At 43.8% G+C, this 19,178-nt stretch overlaps 1 protein-coding gene across 3 annotated transcripts; it reads right to left on the bottom strand.

The window, feature by feature from the left end:
• Positions 1-4,411: 4,411 nt before the first annotated feature.
• On the bottom strand, positions 4,412-17,958 carry BTLA (B and T lymphocyte associated). 3 transcript variants are annotated; one of them, XM_083498737.1, is made up of 5 exons: positions 17,662-17,958; positions 13,528-13,821; positions 8,410-8,571; positions 7,759-7,805; positions 4,412-6,256 (listed from the first exon to the last, which is right to left on the bottom strand). In XM_083498737.1, exons 1-5 carry the CDS (start codon positions 17,729-17,731, stop codon positions 5,939-5,941), a joined length of 891 nt encoding a protein of 296 aa, XP_083354863.1. In that variant the 5' UTR covers positions 17,732-17,958; the 3' UTR covers positions 4,412-5,938. The 3 variants fall into 3 exon arrangements, with proteins under 3 accessions (XP_083354863.1, XP_083354865.1, XP_083354864.1); XM_083498739.1 differs by having other exon boundaries at positions 8,410-8,532; XM_083498738.1 differs by having other exon boundaries at positions 4,413-6,256; positions 8,410-8,553.
• Between the last annotated feature and the right edge of the window lie 1,220 nt (positions 17,959-19,178).

Here is a 19,178-nt window from a genome sequence, read left to right as displayed (position 1 = left end):
ACTCCTGGTGTTTGCTACCCCCCCCCCCACATGCTCTATTGGAAAGTACTATGTCACAACATAATATAATTCCAGGGTGCATTGTGGGGTGGGGAGAAGCTGATGGTGCGGACTCTGCTGTCACGAACACTATATTTTTGCTGCAGCGCTAGCAAACCAATGTTTTAAATGAAATGGGGGGAGCTGCTTCTGGTAGCCTGCCACAGTCCCACCCAAAAAAATAACTTTTGGGGTAGTCTCCCACCCCACCCCAAAAAAGCCTTTTCATTAAAGAACCTAATTTAATCACCTTATGTTGCAGTGGAAAACTGTATTTATCTGGGGATTCCCCACCTAACAAATGATGGGTGCATTACTAATACTTCAGGCTGGTCCTAAAGGCAAAACAGTGGAATTTCTGAAAACTGGCAGGATTTTTCCTTAACTATTCCATGGCTGCTGCTGCTGCTAAGTAATGCTACTAGCAGTGTACAAGAAGGAAAGGAGACAACAGCCACACATGAAAACCTTCACCACCATCATCAAGATAAAAATTCTCTGCTTCAAAAGCACCACCAAAACACCAGTAATATGTTCCTTGGGGGTGAAATCGTCTATAACATTCAGCCTGCTTACTCACAGGTGGTTTGCAAAGATTCATTCAAGCCACCTTTTGGTTTCAGAAGATACCACAGTTTGTGTGACCTTTTTTTTTTAAACTCAGGAAGATTCTGAAAGTTAATCTCAGTAAGGAAAGATTGATTAGGTCAACTTAGCAAAGTGTGTGCATCTATCTATCATCTTTCTATCTATAAATGTTAAAGCAGGCATGTCCAAAGTCTGTTTTGGGGGCCTAATCCGGCACGCTGGTCGATTTAATCCAGCCCCTGGGGTAAAATCCTAAAGAAACCTCAACAAGTTCAATCCTAAAAAAAAGCTTAACAACTTTGGTCGGCCCTCACGGCCCTTCACCACATCAAATCTGGCCCTGTTTGGAAAAAGTTTGGACACCACTGTGTTAAAGGGATTTGTTTCTTTCAGGACTGCAATCATTGTTTAATTTGCCAGATTCAGGGGAATTTTTTAAATGAAATATGCAGGTGCCTCTGATTAACTGAATAGCAGATATGTACATTTTTAAAAGACAAGTGCCTATAAAAAGGACAGATTGGAAGCTCACTCATTAAAAGAGGCACTCACCCTTTCTTGACACAGACAAGGAATTCCTCTTTTTCTAAAATGATTTGGCCTGCAACACCACATGCATGCATCAACATTTCAAAACAAAGAATCCTTTTTGATGCTCCAGAAATATTGCCTTGACCCACATAACTGATGGCTGCAAAATGAATTAATAGACTACAACTCCATGCACACATGCAAATTTAGATGAATTGAGTGAAATTCCAAGCATTTAATACCTACATCTCCATCCCACTCTTTAATCCTAAATGGTAATGAGTCATCATTGGGGGGGGGGGAGCAATTAAAAATAAGCAATTCATGTTCACATACATAAATATATATCTTGTTTTTTTCAATCTCAAGAAGTAACAATTCATCAATAAATTAAAAGCAAAACAAAATACGAAACTAGAATAAAAAATATAATGAAAACAGAAAATGTAGATGTTCTAAACCAAATCCAGGCAAGATTCCAAGCTCCTTAAAAAGCATCTAAAATCATTATTACAACACTTGGGCTTGTGGGGGTGGGTGGGGCTTATGCCTCACCTGTGGCACATAAATCATGAATTGAAATAATACACCTACAGTTAAGCTTGTGAAGAAAGAACAAGAGAGGTGTGGTGTCTACAGGGGAGTTCATTCAAACACCCTCATGTGTTGCAAAAATTCATGGGTGGGTTGCACTGCAAGCCCTTCCCCAATTACTAACATGCATTGCCCACATCCCACATAGACATAGATTTAGGAGCTTTTTGAAGGTTGCTTACTGACATGCCGATGTTCTGTGTACAGCTCCTTCATGTACAGGGGATGCTGGGCCAATCAGAATCTGCCCTTGCATGGAGGACTTCTAAGAGTCTACATCTGTACATGGCTTTGTGTCAACACCAGAGAGCAAGGCTACACAGCTAGGAAACCATGAGCTCAGTGGGTGACCTGGGGTCAGTCATTATCCCTCAACTGAACCTACCTCCTGATCTCCTTGGAGAAAGATACAGAAATGCAATTAGTCAGTAAATGGGTAAATAAATAAATATTTAGCTGAATCCTACGCACTTAACATTTGGAAGCAACAGTTTATGACCTACTGACAGCCAGGAAGCGTCATTTAAAAAGTTGGACCGGAATCACCAAATCTAACCAACTGTTGTCCTCTTCAGCATAGCTATGATAGTTTGTTAAGTGCTTCGGATAATTGTTTCTTTTGAATCAAATGCAAAACTTTAGTCAGTCATTATTCTTAATCTACCCCAGACCTTCAGTTTTGGATTGGTAAAGCATGAGAATCATCACGGTTTTTTTAAAAAAACAGGACTCACTGATATTTTGTCATTCTATCTGATGTTTACCTGTCAACTCATCCATTGCCCTATGCCTTTGAGGTGACCCCAAGTTCCAATGCCAGCAGCCAGTGACTAGTGACTAACTGGTGGGGCATGGCTGACCTTTTAGACGTCACTGAATATGAATGACATATATATATATATATATATATATATTCTTCCCCCAGGAGGAAGCCACCATCACAATCATACATTGCCTTATCATTTTTCATTTTTTTCCACCCAAAATTATATCTGATCTGAGCTGCATGCACTTTCACATCCTTTCATCAACGTCATGAACCCACTCTTATCTATACACAGCACTCTTTCCTCTGCAGTCAGTGTGCTTGGTGGCGAGATGCTAAAGCGCTTCCTGTTTTTCTCACATATTGTGTCTTTCATATCAAAAGGGGAGCAACGTGTTCATTAAGCCAATGCTTTCAATCCTTGGGTTCTTCTACTTTCTGAGAGACACTGTGGGCACTTTTAGCTGAAAGAGTTCTGAAATGATTTCTTGAGTTTTCCTTTTTCATCCCTCTATTGACAGTATGTCAAAGCAGAGTTTCAGGTACTGGCATCCTTCTGCTTCAGTAATCTGCCAGAGATTAGGCACGTGGCAACTGGGTACTGGATCTTTTCAAGGGGAATGTCCTTCCCTTTGTGCTCCAGCTAAGCACCCTTTTATTTTCTCCTGCTTGACTTTTGCTGCTGGTTTTATGATCCCACTTCTTGATTTTATCTCATTCAGCTTTCTTATTATTGATGGTTGCTTCCTTCCTTGGGCTTTATAGAGATAGGTTGTGTTGGACATTGGCTGGCTGAATGAAGAAGCACAGAGGGCTCCTCTTGGAAAGTGAAGCCTACTGCAATTCCCTTTTCTACACAAACTGTTAAAGGTGCAGGAGCCCTGCCATCTCCATATGGCCACCTTACATGGACAGTGGATCAAACATTGGAAATGCCATTATTAAATAAACAAAGAGAAGATAAGAAGGTTCCTGCTGGTTGCGTGGCAAGTCCCCTCCCCCATGTGAAATGAAGACACTGGACACAGTATTTAAGGTTAATGGGCATAAAAGGCCACAACTTTATTGATTACAGAATTGGAAGGTATTGGCCTTAGGCATTGGCTCCTAACGACTACCCGGCATGGGGACCGGGAAGGGTTGTCCACAAGCCGTGGGAGTCCTGTTGAAGTACGCCAACTAGGATCCCAACGGGTGTCACCGCTCTGGGGCGTGCCGGAGGCCCTTACCTCCCTAGGTTTCGGACAAGGCAACGCCCCCCGGAGTCCTCTACCGGACTACCCTTTTCTTTTGGGGAAGGTGATGGCGCTCAGCTGGAAAGGGCAAAAGAGGGCGGTCCCCAGGCGTGCCCAGCCTTAAATAGGCTAGGCCCCGCCTCCCCAGTCCGCCGATTGGCGGGCCTGGTCACCGACACGCCCGGGGATTCCCTAATCTCACGGGGGCAAGGCCAGCCCCCGCGTGGGATGTGGGAGGGATTTCTGCCCACAACCCCCTCTCCTCCCAGGTCGGAAATGGCTTTCAGATCAAAGGCCAAGTCTAGAATCCTAGTTTGCCACAGTAGCCAATAAGATGTCTCTGGAGATGTCTACAAGCTTGATATATGAGTGCTATCCTGCTTTTGTTCCTCAGCAGCTTGTATTCAAATACTTATGAACTGAGCATGAAAGGAACACATACAGCCACTGTGAACATGTGATAGCCCTAACCTCCATGAATTTCCTCACCCCACCACCTTTTAAGCCAGTTTGTAGACTATAAAGGTAAAGGTAAAGGGACCCCTGACCATTAGGTCCAGTCGTGACTGACTCTGGGGTTACGGCGCTCATCTCGCTTTATTGGCCGAGGGAGCCGGCGTTTGTCCGCAGACAGCTACCGGGTCATGTGGCCAGCACGACTAAGCCACTTCTGGCGAACCAGAGCAGCGCACGGAAACGCTGTTTACCTTCCCGCTGGAGCGGTACCTATTTATCTACTTGCACTTTGACGTGCTTTCAAACTGCTAGGTGGGCAGGAGCTGGGACTGAACAACAGGAGCTCACCCCGTCGCAGGGATTCGAACCGCCGACCTTCTGATCGGCAAGTCCTAGGCTCTGTGTTTTAACCCACAGCGCCACCTGCATCCTGCATTGTGAACTATGCTGGCAGCCATTTCAGCATCTGCAGCGACAGTGAGCAGCAATCATTTATCTATCAACCATAATTTCTTGTACACATCTCGTTCTTTTCCAGTTCATTCCTAGTGGAGATAATTACTATAATCTATACAGTAATTGGTTCATTTAGCCTCAAAATTCTTTTGCTTAATATTCTGACTTGGGATATCCCTAGTTGAGGATGAGATCAATGAAATACATGATTAAAGTTCTGCTAATTTGGCTTTCAGTCAATAGAAAACGTATACATTCATTCTACTCACTGAGCACACTTCCAGATGACCAGATTATTGGGCATTCGTCCCAACTTGTTGGCAGGGAGATTAGACGACACTGGCGATTGAATGAGCATTTATTCTCATTTGCAAGGAAGTTTGATGATGTTGTGGACACTTTCCAATGAATTTCCCCGTCACTTCCCTTATTGCAAAAAGTCCAGTCTTTGGGGGAAGGGAGTTTGTTATGCAGAAGCTCCAAATCATTTTAACTGCGTGACCTGAATTTTTTGGCATGTGGTTGAATCCCACCCGAAAATAGCAACTATTTTGAAGTGCTTTGAGAGGGCATGTCCACACTTCTGCCTGCCCCATGCCTAGAAAGCTTCTCCTGGCATGAGTCCAAGCAGTTTTGTCTTTGTTCTGCCACTTTCCCCTGGAAAAACTGCTCTTTAGCCCTAATTCAGAACAAACATCAATCCAGAGAAAACCTTATTGCTTCGATTCAGTGGTAAAGATTGGGTTTTAGTGGCGGGAAGCAGCGGGGGAAATGCAAGTCTGGATGGGCCCCTTATCTCCTGCAGTCTTTTAGTAAACTGGAAGTGCAAACAAAAGTTGACAGTTTCTCAGAATATTTTTTCTTTTCTTTTTGTTGTAGTATTCCTCAGCTTTCACCATCCAATTCTATGGAAAGCTAGGTAGTGATGGGGATTTGCTTGCAGGATTTGTCTCTCTTTGCTGAAGGGATTTAGTAATAAACAGCTAGGCTGCTTATGCAACCAACTGTAATGTGGTTTGATTAGATCAAGGTTTCTGGAAACTAGGACTTGCAGAGCAGCTTATGAAAACAGAATAGATAACATCAGCATGAGAGTCATTTTAACAACCCCAAAATAATAAATAGCATCAATGAATGAACACATGCTCCTAGTGGAAATAGATGGTGCGATACCCATGCACTAAGCAATTATCAGAGTGAAGCTGGTGAGAAAGCTTGCAGAGTCACAGTGGAAGAAGCTATATGATGCTAAACGATGAGCGGTTGTCCACATTTAGTGATTCAGTCCAATGGCAGCATATTCTGTAAATTCCGTCTCAGCAGAATGCTCATGTCTCTGAACAGGTTCCCCATAGCTCAGTGTTGCATAAATAAGGGCTTCCTTCTTTTGTGGTAAGAGTTGCTGGGTATTGGAGACACATTCATCACAAGTAGGCTTGGGTGGTGCCCTGGTGGCATTCCAGCAATTGCATTGATTGCCGTAGATGGGATCATCATCTGGAAATTGCAGCACATAAGGCTCAGCAGCTTGATGAAGTGCAGATTTTTTATGGGAGACATTGCTGCACTGGGCATCTGCATTGCTATTAAGCTGTGGGGGAAACAAGAGTACAATAGATTCATGAAAGAGTGCAGTATCTTAATCACATATCTAGCTAGCAAAGACGACAACCATGTCAGACGTGGACAGCTCAAACCTCAGGGAAGACGTCGCTTTTCAAGCCTTCATTAAAATCACAGGTTTCTCCCATCCCTGGCCCTCCAGGCCTTGTTGGGCTGCAACTCCCATCATCCCTGAGCATTGGCCATGTCTGCTGGGGCTGATGGGAGTTGGAGTCCAACAACATTAGCAGGGTAGCAGGTTGGAGAAGCCATTTTAAATTTTAATACCCAGGATAACATCGAAGGCACCTGGATTAAAAGAAGTGCAGTTGACACTCATCAGATTATGTATTGTTTTGATGTTACGCTAGACACAAATGAGATGTGGCACTATTCATGTCTTCAGTACTTGCTAAAAAATCAAATGGTTGATTTTTTAAAAAATAGTGTGGTAGTGATCAGGGTGAACTAGATTGGGATTGCATATAGAAGAGGAGTGTTAGTCCTTTGTCCCAAACATAGTCCCGTTCCCAATGCAATGGCAGGAAAACTCGAATTGGGAGTCTGTGCTCCCAAAAGAAAGATCAGCCATGCAAAGGCTAAAGTCATGATGCCTCATTTGGACCTCTTCTGAGTCTAGAAAAAGCTGAACTTTGGAGCAAAAAACCCAGCTTTGCACAAAACTAAGAACATTTGCCCATATTTCTCCCTCCCTTCTTCCCTCTGTTGTTTCACACTATCTGGTTAAGGTTATTAGCAACTTGGGAGGCAGAATTTGTCCATGTAGTTCAGTAAGGTGCAATGTAACTGATGGCTAGCATTTAAAACACAACTAAACACCACTTAAGTTGAAGGCTGAGCTTTCTTCCTGTGTTCATGAATGAAAATTGCTTCCTTTAAGTGGCAAAGTCCATGAGGTGAAGGTTTTTATATGTATCTTGAAGGGGTTGGAACATAACACGTTAGCCCTCTCCAGGAATTCGAGCTGTAGCTCCATAGTAGAACATCTGCTTTGCCCATAGAAGATTCCAGCTTCAATTCTTGACATCTCCAGGTAGGACTTGGGAAGAATCCTGCCCAAAATCCTGGAGAGCTATTGCCACTCAGTGCAGACAATACTGAGCTCAATGGACCAATGGTTTGACTCGTGGGGATTGTAGGGATGAGCACCCTAGCTTCACCCCTTCTCATTATTCTCACCTCATGGTGGTATCCATGTGAATCAGGGAGCCTCCTGTACTTGTGGGGCTCTCCGTGCATTTTGGAACCAATATTTTCCATGGGTCCAGGAGGCTTGACACAGTCACCCTGCAACTCATGGAGGGAGGTGGGTGATGATTAGGGAGGTAGGGGAAAGCTAGCACACACTTCTCCATGGCCTCAGCTCATGTGATTACTGCACACAGGGACGGAATGCCTGAAAGGGGCTTATGGGCATTTAAGTACCATACTTGGAAATTCAATACCAGGCTCATCAGTGAAGAAACCTACCACATTCATTTCACTTTGTGAGATTGATGGGCCCTTATTGCTGTTCACTGGAAAGGAAAAGAAAAACACCGGCTATTGATGGAACAACATTTGGATAGTTCATCACATTCATTGTACAAAAACAAGAACGCAGCTTGTGAAAATGCCCTGTCTCATAAAAAGGGGATCAAGGAAATCCTTACCAAATTTTATGGATAGGCCAAAACTGCTATGCTGTTATAATGAAAGTCAGGCAATAAATATTTAAAATAAGTAGCTTTTATCCAAGACTATGAGTTTTGGAAGATAGTCACGGAAGCGGTCCCAAGACACTTTTTTTTTTAATCCTCAGGTAGAACAGAAATGGGGGTGGCGCCACTTCCCCCCACCCCGGTCAAGGCACATAGTGGTTCCCGAGATTGGTCAACTTATTTTGACCCATAAGGCAGAAACCCCCCACAAACACCTCGCCCCAAGAATAAAATATGATCATAATAAATATAGAAGTAGCCATTTGCTGCAGTTCTGTAACACTCAAACTCAACTGCCTCACTCTGCCTGTGGGTAGGTTAAGCCCTGGGAATATGAGAAATGAAAAGATATTTGAGTAGCAGAAGTGAGACAGCCCAGGGAAAAGAGGGGGAAAACTAGAGAGATCTTGAGCGAATTCACCTTGATGCTTCCTTATGCAGCACAGCAGGCCCAAGCAGCTCAAAATGAAGAGGCACAGTGGTCCCAGGAATGACAGGAAATAAATAATCAGCTTCGTGTCCTTTCCAGCTGCTTCATTATCTTCTGCAGTAGCATTTTCAGATTCTGTTATTTTATTGTGATCTGTTATTATTATTGTTGTTGTTGTTGCTATAATTACTATTTACATTTGCTATTGTCCTAATGCCAAAGCAACATAATGTTATATTTCAATATAGCAATGCAATTATTAATCATTGAGCATATACAATGAGCTGAGCAGTTAAAATCTCCACACAGCCCCCTACCAAAGCAGAATTCACCATCAGTTAACTTAACAGGGGTGAAATAACCAATATGGTAAAAGTTAAACACTGTTTAAAAGTAAGCATTCTCAGAAAGAGAAAGAGCATTCAAAAGTCAATAAAAATAAAAATAGCATGCTTCCTAACAGAAGTAATCTGCTTGATCCAGAATGGTTTCACAAGGGTCATTGACAATACATTATGATCTCTAAATGTTCTTAATGCAATCTAGAAAGCCAGAGAGGCTACAATGAGGGTCAAACTACAGCGTAGGCAGGAGGATCCAGAATTCATCAGTGTTTTTGTAGAGGAGGGCAGAAGATGCTGAAATGAGGCAAATAAGGGCAAATGAGGCACTGCCCCAATAATCTGAGTTTGCTCTCCTCCAGTTCATGCCTGCCTGCCTTCTTACTAACATTCACTCCGGGGTGGCACAGCCCATCATCTTCCTCCTCAGTCTCAATGTAGCTATTGTTGAACTCAGCAAGGAGGAGGATCCCTGGAGGGGGGAACATTTCACGCTTCCCCCCCATACTGTTTTCATTACCAAAACAGCTCCTTCAACCTGTTATTAGAGCCCTAGTTGCCCTGAGCCCCAGTTGAAAGGATGGGTGTGTCATGGAACTGCATGCTGGGTAGCTGCCGACACACCATCTCTGCATTTGGAGCATGTCAGAAGAGCCTCTACAAGCAGACCAATATACAGTACATGCGTAGAACTCCATGAGGAGGGAAGCCATGACCTAGTCAGGGTTCTCTCTTACTCAGAGACACACTTCAAAAGGATGGATGACAGGAAGAAGAAGAAGAAGAGTTTAGATTAGATATTCCGTTCTATCGGCTAACAGTCTCCGTTCCCTTCTTCCCCCACAACATACACTCTGTGAGGTGAGTAAGGCTGAAAGACTTCAGAGAAGTGTGACTAGCCCAAGGTCACCCAGCAGCTGCATGTGGAGGTGCGGAGATGCAAACCTGATTCACCAGATTACAAGTCCACTGCTCTTAACCACTATACCACACTGGCTCATTTCCACTGGGCACAGCAGCAGCAGGGGATGGGCTAGCTCACTCAGCCCCCATTCACTTTCAATACTTGGGAGGAGGATCATGTGAAACCCCCCCCCCCACACACACACCCGTCCAAGTGTTTGGGTGCATGGAGGGAAGCAGTTTTATAGAGTACAAGTAGAGACTTGAAACTCAGCCTCAAAGTAAACCTGATATTAAACTTATCTGTGAATTCTTTGCTTGAGATTCTCTTTTTTCTTTCTTGCATAAAACAGACTAATAGCAGTCATAAGGGTGGGGTGAAGGAACAGGTGTTAATTCTGGCTGGGAAAGTGGCAGGGTAGGAGAGTATTGACCTCTCCTCATGTGCCACACAATGGCATTACCTGTGCCATCCTTCCATTGCCTCCCTGAAATTGCTCTTTGCATCAGATAGCAACATTGGGGTGAATTAACAGTTTGGGAGAGAGATAATTTTCAGTAGGAAAACATCATGGGGGAGAAGTTGGATAAACCCTAACCCTTTCTTCAGTTTTGATGCAGATGTTGTTGGGATGGGGCTTATGACTATTTTTAGGTTTTTGTGTGTTTTTTAAAGAGAGAAGTACTGTATCCCAACTATGTGTGTCAAAAGTCACATTTAGCTCAACCCTTAGAGAACTGAAACTAAGGTACCGTATTTTTCGCCCCATAAGACGCACTTTTTCCCCTCCAAAAATGAAGGGGAAATGTGCCTGAGTCTTATGGGGCGAATGCAGGCTTTCGCTGAAGCCTGGAGAGCGAGGGGGGTCGGTGCGTACCGACCCCTCTCGCTCTCCAGGCTTCAGGAAGCTCTGCGCAACCCTCGGGAGACCAGCTCGAGGGTTGCGCAGAGCTGCCTGCAATCCCGGGACCAGCGCAGCTCTGCCCGGCCACCGGGAGCCGGGGGCGAAGCTCCGCCCCGCTCCCGGTGGCCGCGCAGAGCTGCCTGCGGTCCTGGGACCAGCGCAGCTCTGCGCCGCCATCCCGAGCGGGGCGCTAGGTCCCGCCCCGCTCGGGATGGCGGCACAGAGCTGCCTGCCGTCGCGGGACTGCAGGCAGGTCTACGCCGCCATCCCGAGCGGGGCGCTAAGTCCCGCCCCGCTCGGGATTGCGGCACAGAGCTGCCTGCCCTCCCAGGACTGGTGCACTTCTCCCCATTGCCAGCCCCACAAGCTCGGGGGACAGCGGGGAGGCAGAGTGTGCCTTCCCACTGTTCCCCGACCTGGTTCTTCCAGCCCCGCACCTGGGGGGGGGGAAATAAATTTTTTTTTCTTTATTTCCCCCCCAAAAAACTAGGTGCGTCTTATGGGCCGGAGCGTCTTATGGGACGCAAAATACGGTAAGTCAATTTGAGATCAGCTATAGCAGGGGTCAGCAAACTTTTTCAGCAGGAGGCCTGTCCACTGTCCCTCAGACCTTGTGCAGGGGCCGGACTATATTTTGAAGAAAGGGGAAAAAATGAATTCCTATGCCCCACAAATAACCCAGAGATGCATTTTAAATAAAAGGACACATTCTACTCATGTAAAAACATGCTGATTCCTGGACCGTCCACAGGCCGATTTAGAAGGTGATTGGTCCGGATCTAGCCCCCGGGCCTTAGTTTGCCTACCCATGCACTATAGTAAGAGTTGCACAGCCTTAGGTGTGCTTGTTTCATATTTCAGCCTCTTGTGGGATTTTTATTTTGTAAAGGTTTCAGCATTTCAATTTTATACAGGCCATTTATTAAGCTCAAATGTAAGTTCTGGGCAATGTGACCCTCTTGATGAATTTACATACACAGAAAGTCCAAATACCAATTTGAGTCATTTAGATGTTACAGCATGGGCTGTTTGGCACTCTGTACAGGTTTCATTTCTTTGCACTACTAGACAGCCTATTTTTTGTGAGATGACTGATAAGGCTACCGCTCTACACATTGTTTGCAAATAAGGGAGCCATGATGTCTTTGATGTGTGATGAACATTTTGTAACTGCAGCACTTGGGTTTAACTGTTTTCTGCAATGAACCCCATCAAGATTTGGAAAACTGAAATACTGCAAAGCAAGGAACAAATGAGCAACTCTTAGCCAACGTTCACACCATATATTTAAATCACTATGATACCACTTTAAACAAACAGGACTTCCCCCAAAAAAGAATTCTGGGAGATATACCCAGTGCTTTTTTCTGGGGGGGATGCAGGGGGACGCATACCCCTAAACATTTTGTGAATCTACCCCTAAATGTTTTTTAAGAAAAAAAGCACTGGATATACCTTTCTCCATGCACGGCCTTCAAGACACCTTACAAGTAAAACATTTATGTATACTGCTATTATTTATTAAATTTGTATACTTCCCATCATCTGAAGATCACAGGGTGGTTCACAACATAAAAAGAAAAACACAAAATACATACTAAAACAAAAGCAAAGCAATAACCCCCCCTCCCAAACATGTTTTAAAGGACATAGAATGTTCATCAGCCAAAGGCCTGCTTTATAGAGAAACGTTTTTCCCTGGCGCCTAAAGATATGTAATAAAGGGGCCAGGTGAGCCTTCTTGAGGAGAGCATTCCACAAACAAGGAGCTCTGGAACTCTCACATAGAAGGTACATGAAGAAGGGCCTCAGATGATGATCACAGGGTCTGAATCGCTTCATATGGGGAGAGGCGGTCCTTGAGGTGATGATGATGCACCCTTCATAACTAAGTTCCACGGCAGGTTGCAACAATTTAATACACATCATTAGAAACAGTTTAATGCACATGACAAACTTAGGTCTATTCATTTCAGTGGGTTTACTCCGAGCGTAACTCAGTTGGAAACAAGTCCCTTTTCTAATAGCAGTCACACACTTCAGTACAGATTATGCTGCCTCCCCGGGCTCACAGTGTCATCAGAAGAGTTCAGCTTGCCATCCATTCCAGCTCTACAGTTCTATGATTCTATGACCAAGACAGCAGTGCTGGATTATGGGTGTTTGCGCAGATGCCCTTGTGGCAGTTTTGGAGTGGTGGCAAATTACAGGCTTTCTCATGAGCCTATCCCTGTGTATGTGCCCCTATCCAACTTTGCCTTGCTCCAAAGTATCCAAAGAAATTCAAAGTATCAGTGTGGGGTGGCCTTTCTAAGCCTCCCATGCCCTCCATTCAGGCTCCACCTGAACCAGAACTTGAAAAGATGGATTCAGGGAGGCTCAGGAAACCATGTTGAAAGGATCAATTTTCAAGTACCCCCCCCAACTCCTTTGAAGCTCAGCTGGATTTCCAAGCCTCCCTTATGCCTTGGAGAGCTCACCTGCTGCTGGTCCTTTCAATCTCCAGTTTCAAATCACTCTCTTCATCCTTCTCAGCTGCTGCCATTGGGCTAAACATGCTGAGATGGAGAAGCGGGGCAGCAGTGCAGACCATTGTTGCCTATTGCAAAATTTGTAGATCCAGCATTGTAAGAGAGGCCGAGCGTGCAACATGGCTGGGCCTTTTGACAGTTGGCTTTCTATACTGTACTAAAGAGCGCTGCACACAGATAAGAGGAAAGGGTTAGCCTGGAGCATCCCAGAGGTGCTTAGAGAAGAGGAAATAAAATCAATGTACAGTTGAAACCTTGATTGTGTTGTTGTGCATTTCTTGAGCGGAGCAAGAACATAAACAAATGACCGCAGGGCTATAAGCACCAGGCAACTGACCAGGAGGCTGACTGAATTGCCCATAGGCTTGTTGCTGAAAACAATGAATTGGAAAAAAGGCCCTCATTCTTGGAATTGCTTATGATGCTTACCTCGTACAATGACTTGTATTTCATGACCTGGGAGTATGCTTTCCCCCATAGTAGCTCGACACTGGTAGCGTCCACTGTCATTCTTAGAAATAGGCAAAAATTGCAAAACAAAATCATGGCCTTTCCAAAGAATATTGTGTCTTTGTCCTTGAGGCAGAATTTCACTGTTCCTGTACCAATTTATCGTAAGATTCTCTTGGCAATCCATCACTGGGCACTTTATACTGAATGAAACGCCAGCATTTATCGTGTAGTTGGTTCCCCTTCGGACAGAAATAGTGCAGTTTTCATTCCCTGGAAGAAAAAAGTGGGGTGGAAATTATGCCTGACACACCTCAGATATTTTTGTATTGTTAGCAATAATCATTTCACTGACGTCTTGTTGGTTTTCCCATCCATGCAATACCTTTCTACAGGCAATGCTTTAGATGAGAAGAGCTGATTGGCAAGCTAATATGACATAAAATATTGACATCAGTCATCTGTTATGGGTTTAATCACAGCCAAGATATTTATAAATTATTATTATTATTGTTTTTAGTATATTTATTTCTATCCCTTTTCCCCAGACTGGAACTCATGGCGGCTTACAGATAAACCAGAACAAGCTTAAAAACAGAGAAAAGACAATTATTTAAAAGGTAATTAAACACTAACAGAATCAAAATGCTATAAAAAGAACCATTAAAAACATAAACAATAACTACACATCCCAACAACACCCCTTTCCTAAAAAAAAACCAGTCAGTTCCCAAAGGCCTGTTGGAACAAGTCTTCACCTGCCAGCAGAAGGACAGCAATGACACAGCCAATCTAACTTCTTTAAGGAGGGAGTTCCAAAGTCTGGGAGCAGACACCATGAAGGCCCTGTCCAAGTGGGTGGTAGGACCAAGAGAGTTCAGAGCCTGGACAGGTTTGTATCAGGGAATGTGGTATTTCAGAAACCTGGACCTTGGCATCAGAAGTCTGTTATCAGAAGTCTGGGTGGTCAAACAGTTACTTCTTGCTAAGCCCTATTATTCTTCCTGGACACTGAGGTCCAGCTCCGAGGGCCTTCTGGAGGTTCCCTGGTTGCGAGAAGTGACATTACAGGGAACCAGACAGAGGGCATTCTAGGTAGTGACGCCCGCCCTGTGGAAAGCCCTCCCATCAGATGTCAAGGAAATAAACAACTGACTATTAGAAGACATCTGAAGTCAGCCCTGTTTAGGGAAGTTTTTCATGTTTGATGTTTTATAGTGTTTTTAATATTCTATTGGGAGTGGCCCAGAGTGGCTGGGGAAACCCTGCCAGATGGGCGGGGTTCTATCTATCTATCTATCTATCTATCTATCTATCTATCTATCTATTGTATATATTTCAAAATCATGTTGAAAGTTTTGGGCTGGTGCAGCTAACTTCCATCAACCCCAGGAATTCACAGCCTACCAGGACACTTCCTGCACCCTTCAAACCCAGCAGCTTCAGCTCGCTTACCAATGGTAGCCCTTCTTCAATGCCTACTGTGGTCAATGGGGCAGTAGGCATGGGGGAGGGGATTTGATTCCGTTTGCATTTAAAGGTGAACCTACCTAATTTGCACAGCATGCAAACTGAAACACAGCCAACATCCTAAGTTCAAATTTCCTAAGTTCAAATTTTGCAGCACAGTTCTCCAGTCAAATAATGTGAGCAAAATTGCATATAGAGTGGTACCTCGGGTTACATACGCTTCAGGTTACAGACTCCGCTAACCCAGAAATAGTACTTCAGGTTAAGAACTTTGCTTCAGGATGAGAACAGAAATCGTGCTCCAGCGGCGCGGCAGCAGCAGGAAGCCCCATTAGCTAAAGTGGTACTTCAGGTTAAGAACAGTTTCAGGTTAAGTACGGACCTCCGGAACGAATTAAGTACTTAACCCGAGGTACCACTGTAGCAGGGCAAAGTGTGCATAAGAATGTATACATCAGTGAAAATAACACAAGGAAACATGTTCTATTCGGGGAAATTTACTTTGCAGAAATGTGTACATTAGGCACAGGCAAAAGTGGGCATATTATGATAAATTTGCACTAAAATGCTGATGGATTTATATGGTGACTTAAAAAAACACACCATATCATGAACTAATGCAGTATGCTAAATTTCAGATTGGAAAAATGAGGAAACTGATTCACCTACCCCATTCTGACCAGTGACCACAAGGCAACTTCAGCTACAGAAGGTGGAAATGGAACTAGGTGTGTGGCTGAAATTTGAGAACAAGGACTTGTGTGGGGCTTATGTAAATCTGTGGTTTTAGGAGGAAAGACGAAGTAGCAGGCTGCAGCCAGTTTGCCACAAAAAGTGGTAGAAGAGAGTACTGTTTGGTCGCCTGGGTCAAGTAGGCATAAATGGAATGACACGGTGTGGTTCAATCTCTTGATCTGATTTACGAAGTTCAGGCGTTTTAAAAGCCACAACAATATCCTCATGTAAGTCTTGCTCCCCTCCCCACATCTGAATAGAAGAATCTACAATCAAGACCCAAGCACTCCTATGGTTTCCAGCAAATGGTGGAACTGCTGTCTCTGACCTTGAAGGCAGAGAGCACAGCCATCATGGCTGGTAGCCATCAACAGACTTAGCCTCCAAAACACAAAATTCGTGACGAGGTCGATTGCTGCCCGAAGGTGAGTGCCACTGGTTTCCTAAAATTCACAAAGACTCTTCAACATCCAGCAGTCCAAATCCTTCAGTTGTGGATGATATGGTATGAGACCACTTGCAAATTTGAAAGGCACACAAGCATGTGCGCGCACACACACACACACACACACACACGGAGAGAGAGAGAGAGAGAGAGAATGATGCAAAAACATTTCTTTTAAATCTTGGGAACTGAAGAACTAGGGCACACTTCTCTTTGATACTTTGAGAAACACACATTTGCTGGTTTAACGTGTAGTTTCATACTTGAATATGCACTGCTGAATACAAATGAAAGTGTTAATCAACCTGGCATTACTTTATTTATTTGCTGCATTTGTGTCCTACCTTTCCTCCAAGTTGCTCAAGGAAGCATGCATGATTTTCCCCGTCTCCATTTTTCCTTCTCAATGACGCTTTCATGTAGGGTTAGCTTGAGAGATAGTGACTGGCTCTTCCATGATCACTGACACCCAGCGGGCAACACCAGTGGGGGGATTTGAATCTGGGTCTCCCTGATCCTAGTCCAACACTATACCCACCTACACCACAGAACAGCCTTTGGTGATAGAGAGCCATTTCACATGTTCTAATGTTTTATTATTCATTGAAGATAAAGTGCTCTATAAAATGCTCCCATTTGTCTGCTCACAGTGGCCATAAAAACATATGGAGGTAAGGTGAAGGTATCTACGAGATGTTTCCAAACATTTGTCTCTCCTCTGCATGGTACAATGGCTGCCACAGTCAAATCATTTCCTGTAAAACATTAGTTGTTTTGCTTCTTTACCTTGAGTTCCAGACTGATTAAAAGCAATAAAATACTGATGCATTTATCAGTCACTTTATCAGACAACTGCAGAGAGAGGATTTCAGAATATTATGCTCTGATTAATAGTTAGAAGCTTTCTCTCTGATCTAAACTCTTATTCTTGGGTAGTTTTATAGTGTGGGTACCTGCAACCTTCCAACATTGTTAGGCCTCCAGTCTCCTCAACAATCAGCCATATTAATTTGCCCTCTGCACTGTATTCTCATATTGCCACTCATTCTCCTGTTTTTTAAACTGGAATGAACAGGATTAGTCATTTCAGCCTGTTTTCATTATATAATGTCTCCATCCTGCTAACACTCTGCTTGCTCTTCTCTGATACTGCACCCATTATTATATGGAAGACACCAATTCACATATGAAGGGTGGCTGTAATTACTCAGTGAAGAAGAGAAACTTCAGCCCCAATATAGATATATAGTGTTCGAATATAGATTAATAGTGGCTTCTCTGTTGGGGCTGAAGCCTGGTGTGAAATATTCTAAGACTGAGAATAAGGCCCGTTGTTGTACTATTTAACCCAATTTGAGCTGTAGCCTGAACTTAACAGTTGTGTCTAGCTACCTGAAAACATTTAGAAATAAAGGTTTCACACACGTTTCACTGGCATTCAGATAGATACAGCCATATCTTACCATGTGCCCACGTATGCTCCAGCGTCAGCATCAGAAAGAGGGAGCGCATTGCAAAGCTACCTGCGTACATGGCCTGGAATGTCGCTTCACTTCATAGTCATCATGGAAAAGAAAGCTGATCCGTCGGGATGAAACTGTTTTTCTGGTGCAGTTTCAGCAGCTTCTTAATTCGGCTTGCAGAGGCTCATGTAGAAACACTTCAGTTACCTCAAGAAAGTGAGCCAGACTGGAGGCGTGAGGGGATGTGAAAGAGCTCTGCCACGCTCACAACAAATCAAATTTGCTCACCGTAGAACTTCCTGCAGCCGCTGCTGGTTTCCAAAGCCTCTTGCCTCCAAAACCAGACAGAATGAAATGGGGTTTTTTTTTGGTTTTTTTCACCTTGAAAGAGGAACTGGTGGATGGAAACTAAATGAAATACACAGAACATTTTTCAAAGACTAGCTTCAATTTTTTTTTAAGCATTTGAAAAAGTAGGGTTTTTTTTTAAAAAAAATAAGGAATTGTTGCAGCACCTCATTTGGATGTCTTCTTTCTTTTGGAAATTCATGTCACTCCTTCTAAGAGCGAACTCATGTGCTGAGTGCCAACAAAGTTGTAACCAAAATGGGAGAGCAGTGCTATTTTTCTAGAAAAAGAGGTGCTGGAACTCCCCACAAATGCCTCCCTTGTTCTCTTATAATGGCCATGGCGCCCACCTGAGAGGTGCCAGAACTGAGTTCCGGCTGAAGAAAAAGCCCTGTAGAGAAGTATCAGCATGCTCAGTGGGAACCCTGAGTTTTGCAGAGGGCCAACAAATAAAAATACTCACACCACTGGGTCAACCCTATGAGGACTGCACATGCTCAGTAGCCATGGAATGGTGGCAAACAGTTGTAGAATGGCTTGATGAAGGAGGGCCTGGCTGGCACCCTGAGCAGGAATACCTGTGTTAGGAAGTAAGAATGTGCTGCAACATTTTGTTGCCTCTGCCACTTGTACACATAACAACATGACTGAACAGAATTTCATAACACAGATAGCTTATGGATATTAATGATAGATAGATAATGATATACTTTTGCATTTTTGTTAACACAGAGGGAGTTAAGAGATTGTTTCTCTCACCACTGTTAATGCCAGTGAGGTTTCCTCTAATTTTGCCAAGCCAAATTAATATTTAGGGCTAATGCAGATGATGTCCTTCAGCAATGCTTGAGACTATAAGGAAAAGGCTGCAGGAGTCTCGGATAGCTGTAGGAGGAAATTTCTACGTCCACAGCCTGCTCCTGATTTCTTAAATATATAGGACGTTTTGTGGGCAAGAGGGGTCCTTTAATCAGGTTGAAAAATCTTTTCTATTTGTTATTTTAGAAGTTTGCTCACTTAGCTTATCATTGTCTCACATGCAAGAGACATCCGATAACCCGTGGGCTTATTCTGCAAAGGTATCCCAACTATGAAATGCCCTCCCCCTTGGCATACAATTGGCACCAGCTCTGATGAATCTTTGGTGCCATTTGAAAACTCTCCTATTT

Source organism: Podarcis liolepis (genome assembly GCF_965112155.1).
Source record: "Podarcis liolepis genome assembly, chromosome: 4".
NCBI lineage: Eukaryota > Metazoa > Chordata > Lepidosauria > Squamata > Lacertidae > Podarcis > Podarcis liolepis.
This window is presented reverse-complemented; position numbering and strand designations above follow the sequence as displayed.

Bases quoted from the DNA above. Each gene is read 5' to 3' on its own strand.
- BTLA (XM_083498737.1), bottom strand. From the start codon at position 17,731: ATGTACGCAGGTAGCTTTGCAATGCGCTCCCTCTTTCTGATGCTGACG. The intron at 13,822-17,661 runs GTAAGATATGGC...TTTTTCTTCCAG, and splicing joins GGAGCATACGTGGGCACATG to GGAATGAAAACTGCACTATT. The intron at 6,257-7,758 runs GTAGGTTTCTTC...TTTCCCCCACAG, and splicing joins CACAAAGTGAAATGAATGTG to CTTAATAGCAATGCAGATGC.